Source organism: Haliaeetus albicilla, chromosome 9, assembly GCF_947461875.1.
Source record: "Haliaeetus albicilla chromosome 9, bHalAlb1.1, whole genome shotgun sequence".
Lineage (NCBI taxonomy): Eukaryota > Metazoa > Chordata > Aves > Accipitriformes > Accipitridae > Haliaeetus > Haliaeetus albicilla.
Genome location: NC_091491.1, coordinates 29,577,866 through 29,601,422, shown reverse-complemented (window position 1 = coordinate 29,601,422; position 23,557 = coordinate 29,577,866). Strand labels below are relative to the sequence as shown.

The following is a 23,557-nucleotide window of genomic DNA, read 5'->3' as shown; positions in this document are numbered from 1 at the left end:
CTTAGATCACAACTACAACTGTGTTGCTTGCCTTGGGGATTTTACTACAAAGCCCTCAGTCTCATATACCATCTCTACAAATATTAACTTAATTCTCTACTATGTTATTAGGTAATACCAATTTCTGTTTTCTACATAAACTGAAGAGCAGATTAGAAGTACCTCGATGAAGGACAGATTAAGACTTCTTTTCAGAATATTTATCATAAGTTCAGCTATTATTTTGCAGGTGGTATCTAGTACTTCACTACATGATCATACCTCATTCACTTTAAAGAAAAGTTATAGCAAACTCTCATTCTTATTTGACCTTGTGCAAAAGTGACTTAGTACTCTACCAGTATCAGGTATGTCTCAGATCCAGCCGTTTCTCCTCTTTATTATCCGACTGCTAAAAAACGGTGACCAGCTCAGCTACAGTACCTGACTAAATAAGTGGTGAGGCTCAGTCATTGCTAATACATCAAACAAATGAAAGTTTAGCACATCAGCAAGAATGTGATTGAATAAATGCTCACATAACTTCACAGGCATATCTGAGATTTTTCCAGGGCTTATAAATTGGCTGAGTTATCACAAGAACATCAAAAGGCACAGTCAAACAGCCAACAAATGCCAAGTTTCAAGTCACTGCTTTAATTCTAAGGAACAACATTTTTTTCTAAACACGTGGAGTCGTATGATTTTTTTCCCATATCTGTTCTTAGCATAAAAGTATAGTTTTGAAGGTTTTAATCTCATCTGCAGGAAATATGCCCTTTGAGCAGTTTAAATTAGCAACACTATAGGCATGAAAACAGGACCCTGTAATGCAAAATGACAAGCGTCACTACCTGCACCACTGTAATTCATGGGAGGCTTAACATAAAAAAAAGCATACAAAGCTTTAATTATTTACACATGAACTGGGACACTTCCATCCTCCCAGAGGAGTGCTCTCTTTTGTAACTCCTTGTATTATGATCATTTCTTTAAATTGTTGTCATCGCTGATAACTTTCCATACTATTATCACACACTTTTTTCAAAAACATAAGAAACATTTGCAGAGTATGTTTCTTCTTACAGAAATTTTGGCTATTTTTCTTTCCTTCAGTCCCTGGTCAGTATTTTTTTTCTATATGTAGTGCTTGGACTTTTCCACACGATAGTTCAATGCAGTGAACATTGATTTAAGTTAAAAAGAGGTTGTATTTCTGATCCAAACTTCTTATTTTAACAAGCAGTTGTCAAAAACAGAGAAGCCTGCGTTCATTTAACTTGTTAGCACTATGCCAAGGCCTTATCAGTAGCATCAGATAAAAGAACTTTCTTCTTCAACCCTAACGTCATGCAACAGTGCTGCTGGATAAAAGAAAATACAGCGCATCATATTCAGTGAGCACAGCTAGTAGTGCCCACTAAAAGACGTTTTCTATCAATGCAGGAGACCTATTTTTGTTACTAGAGAGTAATAAAAGAGGGATCAAATTCAGCTCAACTGGACTAGAATGTAGCAGCAGACCTACACACAAAGGTGAGCAACGAAATATTCGGTGAATTCCCCTCTTCCTACATACTCCTTTTGGGTCTAACTCAGCAGCAATGCAAAAAATGTATGTTATTCCATCAGAAGGAAAGTTTTTAAGAGTTTATAGAGGGAGAGCTACTGTCTATAAACAGGTGCTTCGATTCTCAAATAACACTCCAAGAACAGGCAAAAAGCCTGCAAAGGCATGCAGCCTGTCACCCTATACGAATCATGCTCGATAAAGGTAGATTAAACAAATACCTTCCTTCCAAAGTCACACCAAGTTAAAATCTCACTATGGTTCAAACAAAGACTCAATGAGCTAAAACAGCTGGTCAGAATACGATACCAATTTTCACCATGTTCTTAGGCATGCTATTGTATTTTAAAAAAATGCAGTTGAAGCACAACACAAAAGAAAAAAGTATTCATACCGTACAACATCAAAACTTTGAACTGAATCATTCCAGAAATACTTCACGCTGTGATGTGTGAAATAACGAATCTGAAAGGGCAACAGACAGATATTAAACTAGCACCGCTTAACTCCTCTCTTCTGACTGACTTTATTCTGAACAGCAGTAGAAAGTGGATTTAGAAAAACTTCACTGAAAAATGAATAGTTTTTTTTTCAAAATAATCTTTCAAGGATTCCACAATTTCCAGTAACAGGTTATTGAGCAAAAGATTTGTGCTCAACCCAAAGAATGAGTTAGCCTTTTAGACAAAAGTAGCAGCTCATGTGTACTGTATTGTGTGTGTTTACTCTACATACTACTTGAGACACTTTGAAAATTAGCAAGCGTAGTATTGCAGGTTTACTTACAGGCAAATAGTTTTTCAAATCATTTTTATTCTCTTCTGCAGCAGATTCACAGAAATTAACAGCATGGCCATTTGAAACCTTGTGTATAATAGGGTTAGGATTCTGTAAAGGATTGGCTCCCAAAGAAGGCATAAGGCGAACCTTTGCACAAAACCATATCTTGAATTCATCCTTAAAAAGAGAGGGGAAAAAATGAGTTGGTTGAAACATCATTTAAACAGCATTCTACTACAATATCTGTAGCAAAATGTGTCAACAACAGATGACAGATTAGCAGAGCCATACATAACTACAGAAGATATTCTCAAGTTAATATCAGCTACCTTAAGAATACATTTTCCTTCCACAATTCTAAAAGCTTTTTGCTTTCCAAAAGTTTTTTGCTGAAAGATTTATTATTTTTTTTAAGCAATGAGTCTTGGTACTTGAATTTTGACATCTTCAGCCCTTCACAATTTAAAATAGTTGTTCTATAGTAGGAGGAACTACGCAATTCCTATGCATTCAGCTGCACCCACCCTGCAACTTCAAATAACTGAGGACTTAACACAAGATCATAACCAGCAATTGTGGAGGAAGAAAAAAAATCACTTGAAATCAAACCACACTTGGGTCTGCAGTTATGCCTTAATTCAACAGATCTATCTTTCCTGAACAAGGGAGGGAAAACCTGAAAATCATGTTGTCAGGTTATATGAACAAGGTATCTGTTCTGTAGCTTTTGATGACAACAGCAATCATGTATTTAATTCTTAAAATCCAAAAGCAAAGACTTTCTTTTTGCTATATCCTCTGCAAGCAGCTGTCAGTCTTCCCATATGGGCAGCAAAGCTATATACAGTACCAAGGAGCACAGTTCTGCAGTGCTGTGAAACAAAATCATGTCTCCATTGCAGGCAAGGATTTGTATACTTTAGCAAGCAGCAAGAGGGATGTAAAACAACTGTAAACTGGGAGAAGCACACCCTCCTATAGACTTACAGTTGTTCTCAGCAGAACCACTTCACAGTCTTTAAGCGTAGTCCTTTTGCATGTTGCTTTCACACGCCACTGAGGCATCCAGTAGAGGAGGAGGAGAAGAAAGCCACCAGAACAGATCACTCCTACAGTAACTAGCACCAACTTCCAACGACACAGATCATAACCATAGATCTCCTGCATGGAAACAGAGAAACAACAAACAATGACCCTCTTTAATTGCTCTGGCTTGGGAAGCCAACGTTAATTTTTCATAAGTGCAGTATTTAAAGCGAATCGAATTTCAAAGCCATTTTCTCCTTTTTCTTTTCTGGGGGAAGGAAAGATGTAAAAAACTTAATACATGACGGGGAGGCAACAAAAAGGAGGACTGTTTTGCTCAGTCAGAAATATAAACATCAGTAAAAGCCTCAGAAAGGCAGAGCATACGCATCATTTACAACATTTCATTACAGGACCTGACTCCTCTCTGCATTGCTCCCTAAGGACTTAGGTTGCAACACAACCTACCTTAACTCTCAGTGAACGACCAAATTTTTGACCATGACCATGACCCAGCACAAGTCAACTAAGCAGTTAGAAGTAAAAGCATATTTGGTTTAATCAAATGCTGATTTTACCACATTAGCTAGTATACATAGTTTTGAATACTAGCACAGCATGAGTTTTTGTTGCTATCGTACATAGTTTTTGTTGCCAGCAGAATTTCATACTTTCAAAACAAGTATGAAAATATATTCATCAAACACTAGTTTTTAGTACAGAAACTGGCTTATTTTGCCTGCCATTTAAGAAGAAATGCTACTGTGAAACATCAGAAGCTGCAAGCTGCACTGTCAAAGGTTCTGTAACTTGCACCAGCTGGAAAAATTCTCTTCTCCCATTAAAAAACCCACAAAGTATTAAGTTTGCCTTGGTCAAAGGCAAGTACCAACTTAACCTGATGACAGCCAGGAACAGAAAATAATTCAGTGACTTACTAGAAGCTGTGTTACATTCCCGAGTTTCACATTACATCATTAGATTATATTTCCTGCCGCAAAAGGGCAATGAAGTTTCCCATTGAGTCCCACCCACATTGTTCATATTGACACCAACTTGTTGCAAATGTTTTTGTACTTTTCATTAAATGGTATTAGAAATTGTTTAAACTCCTTTCCTAAGAAAAGGCATTTCAACAAGTTCCTTTTGCAGCCTTCTCAGCTGACACAAATGAGAGACAAAAGCCGTTCTCTCTTACCCCCAAAACACTAGAGTCAGTATTCACTCCTTACCAATAAAAACAGGTGGGTGAAAGATAGTGGGAGAGGTTAATGCTTCTTTTGGGGCAAAACAAAATTATTTCTTCTGAAAAGCATTTAGTTTAGTGATCAGACCATAAGCATCTCAGTTTCATTTTTTTGTTTTACAGTGTATTTGCCTACTCTCCATATTAGAGCTGGTCTAGTGGAGAGCAGCTTTTCCTAGCAGCATGCACAAAGAAAGAACAAGGACTTCAATTCACAGGAAACTACCGTTTTTTAAAACAAAAATCCCTATATATCCCAAATATTTTCTGCTATCTCTAAAATGGGATAGAAATTTAAGGATCAGCTGCCACTATTTTCCTGTCAAAACTAACTGCTGCATCTTCCAGGAGAAATAAGAGATATCATTGCTCTAGTAGGAAGCAAAGTTTATGTGCTACCAAATACCCATAAAACTGCTTGCCATGCTTTAGGGAGTGGGTCTTATCTGCATAAATATGAATATGCAAGATTATGCAGAGTACAGTCAGATTATGGAGCATTAACCTGTTTTAGATGACAAGAAAAAAACTCCAAGATTTGGAGAAAAGAAAAAAAACCACCAATACTTTGCTTCCATTTTCCTTTAAAAAAAAAATGGTAAGTACCAAAATCTTTTATCATTGGACTGCTGACCTCAATGTAGCCAACCCAGAACCTTTGCAAAGGCTTTCAACAAAAACATTCCCTATCCCAAGACTACACTTCTTAATACCAAAAAAAGATTATCAGGGATAACCATATAAAATTGCTTAACTCATTTAAACTGAGACAGTCCACTTCCTAATGTAATATGCCCCATTTAGAGAGAAAACCATGAAAATGTGTTTCTTTCACTATATAAAAACACATGAACAGAATTAATTACCATCTCATCCTCCTCTGCTTTATTGACAAATTTCTTTTCTTCTTTCTCCATGTTTAGTACGATATGGAACTTCTCGACTTGAGATATGGAAGACCTTTAACAACAAAAGAATTAAAAATTGAAGCAACATTACTGATTTTATACTTAAGTATTAGGTTGTTTTATTTTCTGTAAGTGCATACATATAAAACACACTGACAACATATTAATATATATCTTAAATTTGCACTGTTACTAGTTTCCAGTAGTAATGACCCAAGGAGCTCTAGTAAAGCTTTAAGATTGAACACTGGATGAATACAAGTGAAATACTGCAGAAACAGCAGGCTTTGAAGGAGGGAAAAGAGCTTGTACCAATTTAACTTGGTTACATTGTACACGCAGCAAGCAGTTTTTGGTACATTCTACAAACTTCAGGATGGAAACCTAAATTAAACCTGTAAAAAAAAAAAAGCCTTCAAGTAGGTCAAGATTACACATTTCTATCATTCTGTAGTGTAATAACTCCAGTCACATGTTTTCAGAAGCCAGGCTATCATCCACAAGGAAAGGCATTGTACCCCCAAGATGTGCATGTCTCATCTGAGAAGAAAAAAAAGTATGTGCTAAAAAACGGTTTGCATTTCTAAATCACAACATGCTTAATGGTCCGTTAAGTCTTTTCCCTTCTTTCCAATTTTTTTACCATTCAATTTGTACCAATGGGTTCATTTCTTACTGTAAATTCTTCTAGTTGCAAATCTTGAGGGGAGCTTTGAGTATAGATTATGATCACAAGTTTCATGAATAGGGAAGGGCATGAAAAAATATGAAGTGACTATGAGATGAACATATTGCACACAGATCCTTATTCCAATAGGGAAGAACTACAAACAAGAGGCTACAACATACTATGAGGCTCATCAGAAGTTTCAACATCACAAACAAAGAAAATCAAATTCAAAAAGCTAAATTTTTTGAAATTAAAACTGAATCCATTTGGGCACCCCTGTACCTGTTAATTGTATACAATTTGTAATTAATGCAGCCGTATTATATTTCCACAGGACCACCCTACCATAGTTAAAACCACTGAATAGCCAGTGCTCACCTGCCAAGGCATGGATTAACTATCATTCTCTACACTGACAATGTACAACCTTTGTTTTCATTTACTGCACACATAAATCTCTCTGAAGACACCACTTACTACCACAGCATATAAGCAGTCCTCAAGTATTAAGGATTGACTGTCATAGCACACGTAGTTACTGTAATTGTCATTTTTCAGACAGAAGGCTGTTACCAACAAAAAAAAAAAAAAAAAAAGAATCAAGGTAGAAAGCCATCCACCTAACTTCATCTCAGCTGTCCATTGAAGGCTAGGATGCCACTATTCAAAATACTTAGTATTAGGTAGCATTATGACAAAAGCACAACCGTTACCAAGCTCTTTGCTGTCATTAACTCCCCAGTATTTTCACAAATCGAATCACCAGACTTCAAGTCAGATCCCCTCAAAGCCAGCCCCTGGATCCACGCACTTACATTGAGCAGCAATGCCAACTTCAAAAGGTCCTTCCTCCCAATTCCTGCAGTTTATCAACATCATCACATCCTCACGTGTTTTCTGCAAGCTACCACCTCCTTTCCAATTAAGCCAACAAATGAGGAAGGAACCTAACACAAAAGGTTTCTGTTGCTGCCCAAATCTGGGTCTCCTCAGAAATCTACCCCCACTGCTGAACAAGGTCCTAGTGGGATAAACACACAATCGAATCAAAGAACGGCATCACAACACAGGGCTCGGTCACAGGTGAAAAACAACTCAGCACTTCATAAATTGAATGCTTGATGCAGTTTGTATTTTGTTCTGTATCGAAGGAAGCAAATTTGATAACAACCGTCTTCTTTGATAGAAACACCAGCTCACATGCTCCTTGCTTTATTAAGCTGAAAATTTTCTATTACTATCCAATACTGAACTATGAATACCTTCCTTACTGCAGATTAATTTGGAAATCAAGCCAAAAGATGTGCACCACTGATACTTCCTTATCTGTTGCACAAATCATGTAAGTTCTAAAACACTTTTTTGTTTAAATTGCCACTCTTCTTTTTATCCTGGGAAAGATACATATATGCAACCAGTTAAAATCTGTCCTAAACCTACACAGGATTGCTAAGAAAGCTCCCGAGAGCAATCTTTGAATTAACAACATCAAACAACTTTCTGTACACTATACAAATCACATTTTCAATCAAGAAGCCATGCAGCCAGAAAAAGTTTTGTGTATTTACAGAATTATACTTCTAATAGAGTTCACAGCTCCATCACAGAATTACTAGATTTATCATATTTGAACTAGTCTGTTCTTAAACAAACATGCATTTCCCCACTATAGTGTACTGCAACATCAAAAAAAGTGCCTGCAGGCAAAACTCCAATCTTGATGAACATATCTAGCAACAACTACACTTGATACAGGAAAGCACCAGGCAGCAAAATAAATGCAAACAGCTTCAACATCAATAAATCTCAACTGAGATTTCCATATGGCCAACGCATCAGAACAGGCTCCTTATGGGACACCACAGCAGCATGAGAGAATTGCAATTGCCTTAATTTAGGGCTGTTCAACAGCCAGGAAGGAGCATCAAGTTGTCGGTCTGAAGAAGCACGAAGGGAAATCTCAGCACTGAGAGCACCAGCAATAACAGCTGGGTAGAATCACACAGGGGTACATGAGAAGCATTAGGAGGCTATTTTTGACTCACATCATTAGCTCCATCTGCATTATTTTACACAGACTCATTTACTGAGCGACCTTCAACTAACACACACATTCTCAATATTTCACATACTGCTTGTAATTCTCCATATTAAACTCAAATTCAAATCTCTAAACTTAGAAAACATTAGAGATCTTTTCTTAGTTGCTGGGTCATGAAAATCATTACTACTCAGCAACAAAGAACAGCACTGTTTCTCCAATCTTATCCCTTTTGGCACATCATCAGCCCAAGCTCATCATCAAGAGTTCAAATGCATAACTACTTTGGGTTTGTTTCTCACCGCCCTGCTGAAAGTTGAGGTTGAACACCACCAGCATGGGCTCCACATGGTTGCCCTCTTTGGAGGTGACTTCAGGCTGCTGGGTCAGACTGAAGAAAGAAGTAGCAGCATCTCACCAATTCAGAAGAGATTTTAGCAATCTGCATTTGATCTTTACTTCTTTCTATAATATGGTGGGAAATTAAAACATTTCAATACTTAATTAAATATTTAATTAAATAAATATAAGCCCCAGACTTCTCAGACTACAAGGGAATACAACATTTTACTAGTGCTAGAATTGAAGTGAGGTTGAAATTCACTCACAAGAAACAATGTGGACTCAGCCTCTCTCCGGCACAGATTCCTTGGAGTGAACAGCCAGACAAGTCCTCTCCCCCTTTAACAAACTGAAAATAGCATCCAAAAAGCACTATTTATTCTTTTTAAAGAAAGGGGCCAAAAACAATGGAAATGGCAAAAATTACTGTCACTCCACTTATATAATTTTTACTTATTGAGCTACTATTGTATAGCTAAGCATATTCTAGAGTCAGAAAAGTAGGAAGTATCAAAAGGGTCTGTAAAAGAAATGCTGTTTGCCACTGAGACTAAGAGAATGAAATCATTTGCAACATTTTAGAACATAGGTCTAAATTTAACAAATGTTATAGCATCAGCTGAACAGTGTCTGAATTGTACTTCTAAGAGCATACATTTGAATCACAATCTGCAACTTTGTAAAAAAAAGTATATAAAAATTAAGTTAACCTGCATTTGCTATTTGCCTCTGTCCTGAATAGTATATAGTTACGAGTAGGGCAGCACTTGCAGCCTCAGATTTAAGTCGATATTATTTTGGAACTAAAGTAGATCACAAATTGGATCACTGAAGAAAGTACAGCAGTGTACAGACCTCAAAACTACATGCATCCCCCACAGTGAAGAAAATGTTACACCTTTTCTGAATTATCTGAATTATACCAATATCTATTTTTTGATCTATCCTGACTACACAACCAGGATACCAAGCAGTTCTACCAAAATATTTATAAGCAATAAACATTCGTAGCAACAGTATAAAAGGTGCAAGTGAACTCATGGCATATTTATTAAGGTAAATGTTGTTAAAGAATACAGTAAGACTCAATCAGTATGCCTGAAGAATTCTGCAAGCCACACTTTTGAAGGACTACTAGCATATCTGAAGTCAGTTTTCCAATAGCTGGCATAATTAACAAACTACTTCAGTACAACTTTTACCCTTCAAGTTGGGTTTGGGGGTTGGGAAGCAGAGAACTTCCCTCTGTTCTCCTCAACATTTGTCCCAAGTCCATAATCCTTAAATACTAATTCTGCTTTAGCATACATACATTGTTGCCAGCAGTTTATTCTTCCAGTTTTCCAGTTTAACTGCAAGTTTCTTAATTTCAAGAGAAAAATTCCACGGTCTGTAAAGACTACAGCTACAAAAGAAGAAACTTTTGAGAACTCCTGCAGTCACTGGGTAATTTAAATACCAAGTTTCTCAGATGAAAATACAATTTTGACAGCTTAAGTCTTTAGTAAAAATCCATGTATGGATATGCATTAAAAAATTATCAAGTTGTTACATATGCTTATGCTGCCATCATTCGTCTGCTTAAAATATGCAAGTAAATAAACTTATAAACTTCTATCTTAAACATTCCCTATTTTATTCTTTTCAGATATTCATAAAAATCCTGAGATAACTAAAAGAGTTTCTCTTACCAACAAGCAGTCCAGCAGCTGTCCTCTGCACTTGCTTTTGTTATCATGAGTTAGTGAGGCAGTTCTTAATAACTGAGACCCTATCTACAAGGGAAGTCCTGACAAATGAACTATTTTGTCTAAAATCTAAAAAAAGTCTCCAAGGGCTTTTCAAACTGTTATCAAAAGATTAACATATCAAAGAAAATTTGGCACTGCTTGGAATGCCTTTTTTTTTTTTCCCTCTTCCCTCCAGTGTGGCCGAACAATTGCAAGACTGTGGCTGGGCTGGCGCGGAGGCTGCACTTCCAGGCATCAGCCGCCTGGTCCAGCTCCTTCTATTCAAACCACAAATGCCTCACCAGGAGCCTGCAGACAGTTTCAGGTCTATGCACAAGTCCTGATACTATCTGCCCAGCTAAAAGCATATAGGCTTCTAACCAAACCCTTCCTTGTATTTATAGCTGTTCTGAGTGAAGACAACATTCATTTTGAGGAGCTAATCGATGATAAAGGCGGCAGTTAAGAAATACACACATTTCTCACTCTCAGCATTTTACAGTTTATGACAGAGCATAGTGAAGCAATCACATACACCATACTAGATGACCTTTAGAGATCAAGTGCAACAAAGCTAAAAAAGGGAACTTGGTCACTATCTGAATGTTGTAGAAACGAGTTAATTTTCTGTACAAGACAAGGATCAACCAGCACTGCTTTGGTAAGAACATAAAGAGCAAATGAAAAGCTAGCAAGGCAGACAGGAAAAGCAAGAGACATGCATGAGAACAGCCAAGTTTAAAAACGACCTATGTGCAAAGATTAATATGAGTCAATTTTCCTCAGCTCCCTATGTAACCATGGTCATTAAATAAACCAAGCACCATAAACTTCTACAGGAAGAGAATTAAGATCAAAAAAACCTGACTGACCTGTCTAGAAAAAGATCATGGTATAGATCAAACATGAAATCATATTCCTGAAATCTGATCTAGTGTCTTACTAAGTGACCCGTCTGGCCCTCCTGGGTCCAAAAGGAACCAGTATAGTATCTTTAAGGGCTACTGAAAGACTAAAAATCCTTTTCCAGAACTTATTTTAAACAAATACATCCTCCATTAAGAAACACTTCACAGCTCTGGAGTTGCAAATTAAGTTTCTAAGTAGCTTGATGTCATTACAAGTCTTTCAGATTACTAAATTTAAAAACATCTTGGAACAGTCATTCTTAACTGCAGATAGTGCCTGTTCCATAGCAGACAGACATCATCTTCAACTGTAACCTGACTAGCTGTCAAAACACAGTAAAACCCTGTTTTGTTTTGAAACTAGAAAGCCAAACATTATTTCAGTCACTCAGAAATTAAACATTTCTGCACTTCAGAGCCATACTTCCAACCCTTTACCACAAGAAGGAATCAACCTCACAAGGTAACTGACCTTAGAAAGGCAACGTTTACCACCAGGGCTTATTCTTGTTCCAGCAACACACGATGCCCACACATTGAGAGCAGTTACCCAACAGTCCATTTTTTCCACACCTTATGACAAAGGTTTTTGGCATTCATGCAATGGACCTACAGGAGGTAAGCAATTGCTTTATATATACAAAAAACCATATACAAAACACCAACTAATGCTCAATCTCTGCCTTACTGGCAGTTATGAAATTAAAAATTGAAGAAGTACTCAAACTAGAAGAGCAATAACAGGCCAGGAAGAAGTACGAATGTATCTTCTGAGAACACATTCAGTTTCACAATACCATCTGATTTCTTAGCAAAGATGAAAACACAGCCTGGGCTACATTTGACCATTAGCAGAAGAGGATGGCAGTTAATTTTACAAAGCGATTCACAGAGGAAAAGTGTATTCTTTTGCCCTGCCATAGAAGCCAGCTTTCCACATCACCCTGCAAGGGCTGTGTATCAGGTGCTGCACGGGAACAATTGGCACATCCAAGGAGATGGTACTTTGGAAGACAGTTCTGCACTTGTACCTCAGGCCAAATGTCAAAAGATGCTCTGAATATTAACTGTTCTTCAAAATTTTACGGTTGCAATATGCCCACATGCATATAAAACGAAGTACCTCTTATCTAACTACTAACAGTAAAAAACAATGAAAAAGCCTCTTCAAAATTATTCCAGAAAGATTAAGAACTTTCTTCTCCCCAGACCACAGAAACATTTCTCAGCAGAAAAACAAAACAAAACAAAAAAACCTGTTCTTGACCCAAGATCTCCTTTGCCATCCTGCTAATGAGACTTTCTAGTCTACACAGGACTTGACAGCACTGACCATGCAAAGTTGCATTCAATACATCGCTTTCAATGCATGTGTAATATTTAACGTGATGGTCAGAATTGGCAGCAGCCAAGGAAAAAAGTTCTAGGTATAGCTTAAGAGATCACGCTCTAGAAGAAGCACACTTATAAATGGAGCTATAAAAATAGAAGGAAAAGTCTTATCAGCTATTACTACTTGAGCTTGCAGCTCCTGCCCATGCCAACTGCCAATGAGTTCCACATACAATACCTGAAACACCGAGTCTAAAACACTGACTTCATTTAAAACGTACTGTACCAATAAATAAATGGACAAGGACACAAGGCTAACAAGATGTAAAGATCAGAAAAAATAAAATAAAGGTAAGAAAACATTTGGGACCACATTATTCTCAAACCGTATCACATAACATGCTGCACACGTTAAAAATCAATCACAAAAAAAAAGCAAACTTGAACAGAACATTTCAAGTTCTCAAGAGCTGAAACCAAAGCTTCTGCCCACAGGGTCTTGGACATAAGTCCCATATTTACTTTCCAGTCCTTCTCCTTTACATAAGGGATCCTATTTCAGCATCTATTAAAATAATGTACTATTTCCTAAAATTTCTCCACCGGCTGCTTTCAAAACAGATCGGCAGAACCTGCAGCCACTCAAAATGAAAAAAGGACTATTTTTACAAAGATTTGCAATTAAAAAAGCTAGGAATCCATTTTAAAGGCTATAAGAACACCCTGCTAAAATCCACATTATGACATCTTGTCTCCAAACAGTCTGTTATCAGACTTCATCATCCCTCGTAAGTCTCAGTACCTCCTCAAAGGAAAGAGTTTCCAAAGTTCCTTTTTATGGATTCTCAGAGTCTTCAAGGAGCTTCTGCACACAAGTGTGCCTGCATGCAGCATTTTTGCTTCTCTGACGTGCACCACTGTTGCAGTGACAACTTCCACTTAGTATCTAGGACCACAGCCACAATTTGGGGCAGGTGGGATTATGCTACACCCTGGACTCAGAGGGATCCATCCATCTGAGCTGCATCATAATGCTAGAGACTTTTCGCACCAGCTGGCAAACCTGACACCATGTGCAAGAGCCTGTCTTTGCCTGCCCCCAAAACATAAAAGCCAGGTCACTCAAAGACCACTTCAAAACTGAAATAGATCACTTTAGACCTGATGGGCAACTTAGCCAAAAGTCTGGGGATATCACATTTTTGTGACCATAAAAAACAAAGGTTATCACATTTTACTTCAACATACACTATGATGAATTTACACATGTAATTTAAATTTATTTGTAAAACTTTCAGTATTATTTTAACATATCAATATTTTTACAAGTTTGTAATCCACACTACAAACGCAAAAGACCCTCTCCTTGAGAGGCACCTTCAATCTGAGAAATGCACCTTACATGAATGGAAGCTGATGCAATTTACAGTTCTCCAGTAGCTTGAGGCTGAACCCTTAAATATGAAGTTATCCACAGAATGCACAGTAAATGTCTGGGTAAGACATACAAGCTGGAAGAACCATGAAAGATCAAAAAACCTCCAGTTATATTTTGAAAGGAGTTAAGGTTATAATTTGTACTACAAACAAAGCTTAACACTTTAGTCAACTAACCAAGCTCTAACAATAAGAATGACATAATAGTTTAATGAATACATGGAAATTTTACAAGTACACGAGCTAAATTTTAACAAAGCCCTCCACTCAATACCTATTTTATCACTTCCCATCTTGGGCTTTCTGTTATAATACAAGCTTTTGTTTCTGTGTTTAGGCTTAAGGAAGACCATTGTATCCAACAATCACCAAACCAAAATTGTATTTACATTTGTAGAGTGTATTCTTTGTAAAGTATACTTTTTGCAGGCTGCAATAGCAATTGTAATGTTTATAGTAGAATATATGCTACATTAAGGAAAGATAATTCTACATCTAACAATAAACTCAGTATCAGAATTCATCATGATAAAGTACTATAGCCAATATTATACTCAAAACTTACTTTTAACTGCTCCTCAGATCATTATTTTCAGACCACTTTAACATTTGTTGTTAACATAATAGCACATGCACAAGTTGAAGACACGTTAGAAGAGAATTTAGGAACACAGTCGGTCATATCAAGGACAACTAGTCAAACACTTAACCACCTAAGCTTCCAGGCATCTCATTTATCTTACTTCACGCAGCAGCTCTTTACATTAATGCAAATTTTCAACTGGTAAATCAAGCACCAAAAGTCAAAATTGCCCAAAGTTTGTTCTCACTCTCAGGCACACAGAAATACAGTCCTTCCTTGTTTCCTTTTTAGATTTCTGGATCTCCTACCTGGCTGCCACGAGGGAAAGAAGATCTGTCCCACAGTCAGGGAATCCAATAAAGCATACATTTATTTTAGATGCTTATTGTTTCTTTCCACTCTTGGAAGAGTATTCTAGACATTTGGGTTACAATTCACAGACTTTGACAACAGAGACAATGAAATGTTTTATTTATTCTTGGAAGAGAAAGTTAAACTGTTTCAAATACCTTGGGTAAGGCATGGCACCATTACACCCAGCATGAGTTTTCAATAGCTGAGTACTGAAGCTGTTTCCAAAAAGATGTTCCTCTCTCGCATGGGGCATGAACTTTACTCAGTCCTTCTATTCGATTAAATAACCAAGACTATTATGGTCAGATAATGGAGATGGCAAAGATGCCCCATCCAGCAGCAAGAGAACTGCAAGTATTCTAGTGGAGAATTGAGAGTTTGAAGACCCAGATCCAGCAACAATGGGTCCTTTCAAGGAAGCATTTCCCCTCAGGGGCCATGCCAAGAACCCAACCTTTCCTGCGTGGCTGCCGCCTTATTGTGCGATGCAGAGTATCTGCTTCCTGGGATATATTTGCTTTTGTAGTATGGATGCTCAGTAAAAGGAGGCAATGACTTTTTTCCTCTTCCTCTAAATTCTTGGAAAATATTTTTGAGGTTAACATAAGAACATTTGAATCAAATTTATGTTCGCTTATAAGGAGATCATCAAGCACAACCAGACTAATCACAAGTGATGAACTTTCCTCTCAAGTTTAGACACTTAACTTTTGTTTCCTCAAAAGCACATACAGTTGGCATACAAGCTATGACCACAGCATAGTTTGAGAACCAGTCATACTCATCATAAGCAAGCAATCTGCTTTAGCGTCTTTCTTTTCTTTCCCATCATAAGTATGACTTAGTACCTTTTGTTGCTTTCAGCTGAGCATTGACACAAAGCAGTATTTCTTCACTTCCCTGACGTTGTGATGTAAGATTCTTAAAGTTAAACTATGTGACTGCTAAATGCGCACATGTAGAATATCTTCCAGATTAAAAGAAATAGCACCAAATTGTACTCGCTTCTAAAAATTCATTCCGTAAGAAGATCTATACACGCAAATAGGTTAAACTCCAGCACTTAAAACTGAGTTTTCTAATGTTTACTGAAAGTATAATTTTGTAAACAGTCATAATAAATTGATACAAAGCCTTAAGCATGTGGCACATTTGCTTTACTTAGATCAGAAAGGCTTCAAGGAAAGAGCTCTTCTTGTGTGCAACCAAACCACCAATCAATAGAAATGCTATGCATGACAGAAATTGCTAAAACTCTACAACACTAAAAATTAAAGTTAAAAGGTTGTATCAAAGAATTTAAGATGTCAAGCAGGACAATTTATTTGCCTTGATCAAATTCGAATAACTGAAATAAGTAACAGAAAAATCTGCAAACAAGTTCCATTCAGAGATTAGACTGCCGTAGAAGATGATTTTCTTACACACAGGAATTTATACAACCTGGCAGCTTAGCTCCTGAAAATGATTAATTTACTTGCAGATGAGGCAAGATGAAAAAAATCGAGGGGGGGAAAGTTCTACTCTCTACATCCATGAACAGAAGTTTGACAAAGTCAAGAAAAGAAGAGACATATAGGACTGTAACATTTAACTCAATGCCTTCATGCCTGTAATGTAAACTTTGGCCCACATCCATCTAGCTACTATATCCCAGTCATTCAAAACAGTCCTACAAACCCAGAAGAGCTTTAGATATTTAGTAAACAGTTATACCTCAGAGAAGGACTTCTACAATCCAAGAAATTAAATGAACTCAGAGCAGCCTACTACAATATGTTTCATCATTGCCTTATATAGCTCAGTCCAAATGATACTTTGCAGCACATGTGTACCTCTTGGGAATCATTTCCGCAGCATAAGCAGTGGGAGACATCTTCTGTATAACGGAAACAGACTCTGCAAAAATCTGACGCATAATCTCCCTTCAAGTGCTGCAATCTTCTCAGCACTGATGACAGTCAGTAAAGGTCTTCAGACTTGCTCCTCCCAGCAAGCAATAGCTTTTGGTTATCACTCTATTTATAGTTAACTTTTATCCTGCAGACTTACCTAAAAGGAGAAGTTTTACTTTAACATACCATGTCTAGAGCAATATTTACATCTGCATTTGAGCTGCCTTTTTTAGACGGGGTTTTTTTTTCCTAGCCTATAAACTTTTTTATAACAGTACTAAGAGATGTAACTGTACCCACCTTCTCTGCTGTAAGGAGGAAAGTTAGTTTTCTTAAAACCAAGACTTAAGTGTTCTAAGTACATTAAACGTATGAAGGAGCACTCTTTCCTCAAGCGTTGACCTCACAAACTGAAATATCACCACTGTCTAGCCAAATATTCAGAAGTAGCCTCTTCTCAGATACCTCTGGTCCAGATGCTCTACTCAGATTTCCCCCATCAGCCTCGTTTTTTCATAAATGTTAGGTGAAAACAGAGGTCAGCTTTCTAAATTACCATTAAGGACTGCCACAATCCTCCACATTCATTAAATGCATAAGTAGCTTTTAGTCTATACCCTCTGAATGAAAATAACCAAAGAATAAAAAGCCTGGCTGAAGGCTAATAGAGCAACAAAATAACAGTCCCTGAAAGGTCAGATCAAATGTGCACTTAGCCCAGCATTCTGAAGAGCAGCAGCCAAGGAGACATCACAGGTAGAGTCATATAATGATACTTCCCAGGAGACTCTCCAAATCTGGTGACTGCTACTCCAGATGGTGCCACAGCATCCAAAGCCCCATCCCCGTCTCACACTTCGAACCCCACAGTAAAGGGATCACGGGCAGAACACAATGTATCTGAAAACACTTGAAACACAAAGTAAGCAATGTTTTTTTAGCCTGGGGTTCTACGCAAAGGAAGAGGGGGTGGACATTCACAGTTTACGTAAAAGTGACCACAGGGAAGCTCTGTCAAAGCTGACAACTCACCCTGAAGCTTCAACTGGATCATAAGACTTAAGCATAAACTGAATCCCTTGTAGAGGCTCTGTAGAGTCCTCAAATTCGTACACTCCTTACAGAAACTACAACAGAGTAGCCTGATTCCAGATGGAGTAGGCTTCATCCAAGATACCTAGCAAACCAGTGTGATTAATACGGTTAGAAATCCACATGTGCAACTTCCTGACAGACATTAACTTACCTCCCATCCTACCTGCAAACATACCAACGACCTCAGAGTTTTTTAAAATGCCTTCATTTATCAAGGTAGAACAAAAGAACTTAGGAAAGACACAACTTATACACTATCACAACTAGCTGTATGAATATGCACTTTGGTTTCTCCTTGGCCACAGCACTTGGGAAAGGAAATTCACAAGCAACTACTTTATCTGAATGAAAGCAAAACAATCAAAAAGGTTTTGAAAAAGACTGAAGCTCTGAACATTACCTTATTTCTATGGAACATTAAGAAGGGAATCAACCACAAGTTACTGTATTTTACTATCTTTCAAGCTGATGTTATAGGTATCAAGCGCACCCAAGGAAGGAGGAAGTTCCTCCTGATTTCCTCCCTGACGGAGGAAAGCATAGATATAAAACACACACTTCAAGAATCTAGCAAAGATAAGATGGGAGGACACAGTGAAACACCGAACAGATGATTCACCACAAAACACTGCCCCACGAACTTAAACTCAAGTTTACACTGCCTATGTAGAACTCAATGTCCGGAATATCAAAAATTACAGCCTCCAAGGAAAATGAGCTTTACAAAAGGTAAATTACTTCAATTTAGCAATAAGTCAACAGAAAGCAGTTTCTCAGAGTGCACACCAAAATATTCTCAACCTGATACAGCTTCTGTTGACAGTAGCTAATCAACCAGCACAATTACTATCTGACTACAGTCTGTGCAAGTTCTCCTACCACATCCATCAATGTTACATATAACAAATGTTACCTGACTTCAGCTGGACAGACAATTATGGCATTTAATATACTATTGCTTCCCAGACATTTAAGCCATCAGAGGATAACAACAAGCAGAAGAAACTGAGGCACTCTGTTTGTTCCACATGCAAGATGCAGACTACGCAAATTCAAAATACTTTGCATTGAAACCTGAGCAAAACGCTCCTGTGATCCCTTCTGCCAATGGAGTTAGTGGATCAGCAATCTCCAGAAAAGAGACAGCAGCAATTTAATGTACCAGGCAATCACTACTGAAATGACCACAGGCTAAGAACTGGTGTTACAAATGCTACTAGCATACCAGTATCAGCTTGAGGCACAAAAATCCTTCATAACACATCCTCAGAGTGCAATTATGCCAACAGTCTCACTACTGACAAAAGCTCTCTTTCTGGAGAAGGGATGTTGCTGGATATAGGAAAGAGTGGCACAGAGAAGAACACTATGAGCATACCTATATTTGCATGCTATAGAGTAAGGACTCTGTCAAGCTGACAAGACTGTAAGTTATTTTTCATTGTGCTCTCCCCCTACAAAAGGCATACAGTTTGTGTGGTGAGACATTTATGTGTATTCCCACATTTTTGCCTCTTTATTACTATAATAAAGCTTCTTCTGCTGGAAAAGACATGGTCATAAGAAAAAAGCAATTTATATTGCAAACAAAAAATTAAATTTGTAGATGAACTAACAGCACTTAAGAAGTCAAGAGCCCAAGTACAATTTCAACCAACGGAGACTGCACAACAGCCATTTTCCAAGTGCTTCTGTTCACTCAGAAACATTACATCTGCCTCTGCTCCACACACATGCCCTTCACCATGGGTTGATCTCACCCAAACACTAGATAACTGTCACAGCATCACAAATGTACAGAACAACAAATAGGCAGAAGCTGTGTTTCATCCATACATTGTTGGCATTTAAAGCCCAGCCATCCAAACTGGAGTCAAAACCTTTTCACACCACAGATCTTCAATATTGCCAGTATTAAGGCTCAGGAGATTGTCCCTAGAAATAAAGCACAGCTATGATGCAGGGAAGTAATATCATGACCCTCTCTTGAAACACTAAACTTTTTTGTGGTCCTCACCAAATGGACCAACCAAAGATAGGGTTAATCCAAAGAATGCACTCCACAAGACTGCACATTTGACAGCCCTTTTATGTTCCTGTTTGAATTACCAGTTGGTCTGAAAAGAACTTTTTGCTGGCTTGTCAGATCTGCAGTACTGCTATAGTGACAGAAGCACCGGTTTTAGACAGCAGCACCCTCAGCCAAAGACTGCTCAAGCCAATGGAACAACCCTTTGAATTCACTGGGCTGTGGATCAAGCCTTCACAACTTAGTGACAACGGCAGATATGTTAAGATTCCTCCACTCCTCTAAGATAAAAACAGTTCCCCTGTTTGAGAAACAGAGGTAAGAAACTATCCCTCTGCTCAGAGAAAAAATTCTCTAGCAATTCAACAGTAATAGGACTTTTCAGGAATCATCTGATTTCTGTATCAGAAATTATACAGTTCAATAAATACTATTACAGGGTGAAGGTAAAGTCAGGCAGGTAACGCAACGTAACCGCCAACGCACTGTACAATCTCCACCTTGGAGGCCAACCCTGATCTACGTCATTGAACTTTCAGCTCCTGCTATCTACTACCGCATTACACGTATCCTCCAGAATGAGGATTTTGTTTACAATAAATGTTGTGGCAGATCTAAAGGCCAGAATTCACAAGGGTGACCATACTTTTCTTCATTGATTTGGAGACCTGGTATGACAGCAAAATGCACAGAGTTAATTGAAATGTTTCCCCACTTTCCAGTTATCCTACATATCAATCACTGAAATAGAAGGACTAGTTGGATCCTTTGTTTTGCCTACTGCAGACAATCAAAAGCAATTATAAGAGTGCCTGAAAATAATTATATATAAAATACACGGCTATACTCGCATTTGGACTTTCCGCTTCAAAATCTGTCCATCCTCACTTAGGCTGCCTGTACTGGTGAATATACCAAAGCATGTGTTCTTCAAAAAGATCTTCAAAGCCAAAGGTGGACCTTTCTAAGTATGTATCAGAAGCATTAGGATTACCACCTGAGCCTAAAGCGGTAATCTGAAGCTACTAAGACTAGTAAAATGATTGAAAACTCCTCAGTGCTCTGCTACACTGAAGTTACATACACACACACACATTGCCACCCTGTAGTACCTCCACCATGGAGGTTTGGAACAACGTGACAGCACAAGAAAGCTTGTTCCATTTGCAAAAGGCAGAATCCCAGAGAAGAGAGTAACATCCAGAACACCATATGTTTCCAAACGGATACAAGCACCACGGTCTAGCTATCTGAACCTGTGCAAAGTCTAAAACCACGACTGACCAAGCAATGGACAAAAAGAATTCTGTGCATTTCCCTCTCCTTGGCCCAAACTAAAACTAGAATCCTATAAAACAAGATGAAAGGAACATCAATAGAGAGTTTAGTCTATTCCCCATCCTTAACCAACTTTTCGTCTATTTCCCAACCTTAACCAACTATACCAGTCTTTCTCAAGACACTAAATTGTTCTCCATGGCCACCAATAAAAGACTTCTTAAAGTACCATTTTTACTGTGATATAGTCAAAAGCTTCATCGGTGTTTTCCTTGATGAAACTTAATCCCACTTCAATCTGCCCATCATGGTCATTGAAAATAGCATTTCCTTCTTACAAATCTTTTAAATACTTGAAATCTCTCACATTCCCCTTAACCTCCTCATCTCTTGCCAAAATAACTTGGATGTTCTTCCATCTTTATGAATTTGTTTCCTCGAACTCTGACCATTTGCATTTCTCTCCTCTGAACTCTTTCCAAATGGTCCAAATTCTTCTAGAATTTTGGCACCCAAAACAGATGCTGTCTGCACATTGAGAGTATACCAACAGCAAATAAAGCCAACGGACTTAAACCTTACATCTCACAGACAATACTCCTGTTAACACATCCCAGTAAGATATTTGCCTTTTCTGCAAACAGCATGACACTGACTCATGTTCAACTTGTGATCCAGTACACCCCCAGGTCCTTTTTCTAGTGCCTAACCAGTTATTCCTCACCCTGCATTTGCACAGCTGATAATTCCTGCCTAAATGCAGTACTCTGCATTTGTCCCTATTGAAAGTCATCCCATTTTTCAGGTCGTTTTGAACTCTCATCATGTCTTCTAACACACAGTCCCTGAGAATTTAATAAGCACATTTAATCAGCCAGTTGACTGATGCTTTCATTAAAGGCAACAATACCCAGGACAGAACCCTTCAACATAACCTCTCATTTCAACACTGAATCACTAACTACTGTTCTCTGAATAGGATCATCTACCCAATTTTGCACGTTTCCTAGACTACTTTCCGCAGATCATGTCTCCATTTACTTATGAGGCCATTAAGATGTGGAAAACCTTATTAAATAAACCAATCAATCAATCGGGGACAAGAACTCCACTGCTTCTGCCACAGCCACAAAGCCTTCTGCTCTGCAGTAAAAAGGTATTAGACTTTGGACGCAATTGTTTTCCCACAAATCAGTTCATGCTGTTATTCTTCTTGTAGTTATCTTCCAAGCACTTGAAAATAGAATGTTTGCTTACTAATCTCAATTGATGGAAAAAAATGAGATAAAGAAAACTGTCAGACTTCAACTCCTCTTCTTCAGCTCTCTTCCATTAGAGCTCTCTGAATACTCATCCTTTGCTAGTCTTCTAGTACTTCAGATTATTTCTAGATAATATTTTTGCATTTTTTGAGAATCGTACAGTGAAGCTTATCAGGGCCAGCTGACACAGGAACATCTAGTGGAAGCACACTCTAGTATAAAATACTACCTCATCACAAGCATTAATAAGATTAAGCACCTGCATGACACTATGTTAGAGAAGAAGAGCAAAATAGGCACTGAGCACTTTAAATGTTCTGCACCTTCTGTAGATACATACGTTCTCCACTGAATCAAGAGAGACATTCCCCAATCTTCCTCCTGCTATTAACATACTTCTACAGGAACCTTGCCAGCTTTTATGCCTCTTGCTACTTGCAATTCCATTTGCACTTTGGCCTTTCCAATATCTGCCTCTACTATTCTTTTATACATGTTCTTCATAATGTGACTTAATTTCACACTCTACATTTATTTTTTTCTTACATTCAAAGTCAGTAAAAGGTCATAAGTTGGTCTTACTACTTTCTCTACTTCTCAAAAGCCTTCCCATTTTGCTGTTCTGTCTCCTACCCTTTATAAGGATCATGAGCTCTGATTTCATAGCCATTGCCTTTATCACCTTTCTTTTTGACATCCTCTAGCTAGAATAAAATCTAAAGGAATTGCCATTTTTGTTGCTGTATGTACCTTCCAAACTGAAAATGTCACCGTCACATAACTTTGATAAAGGTCAAAAAAGAAAGAGTTAGGTATTTTGATTTTGAAGGATGGTCTTTTGGTCTTAAATACCACATAAAATCTCAACCCAACTAAGAAGTAATGGACTTGCTACCATTTCCAGTACCTGGTCCTCTTCCAAAGAGCTGCTTTAAGATGAACAACGCAATGCCACAATTCTAATAAACCAGAACCACAAAAAAGGGCTAAATTCTTTCAAATGAAAAATGTACAATGAAAAAATAAAAATACAGAATGAATGCAAAATGCGGCTAATTCTGGTAGGACTGATAGGATTACGAACGCGATAGA

At 37.8% G+C, this 23,557-nt stretch overlaps 1 protein-coding gene across 5 annotated transcripts in view; it reads right to left on the bottom strand.

Annotated features, from left to right (window-relative positions):
- ATP13A3 (ATPase 13A3) overlaps positions 1-23,557 on the bottom strand; it is a 61,146-nt gene that overhangs the window by 33,331 nt on the left and 4,258 nt on the right. For all 5 annotated transcript variants that reach the window (XM_069792362.1, XM_069792360.1, XM_069792363.1 and 2 more), the window contains 4 exons: positions 5,468-5,561; positions 3,317-3,490; positions 2,336-2,506; positions 1,944-2,014 (listed from right to left, as the gene is read on the bottom strand). In XM_069792362.1, coding sequence (XP_069648463.1) covers positions 1,944-2,014; positions 2,336-2,506; positions 3,317-3,490; positions 5,468-5,561 — 510 coding nt within the window. The remainder of the gene's footprint in view (positions 1-1,943; positions 2,015-2,335; positions 2,507-3,316; positions 3,491-5,467; positions 5,562-23,557) is intronic.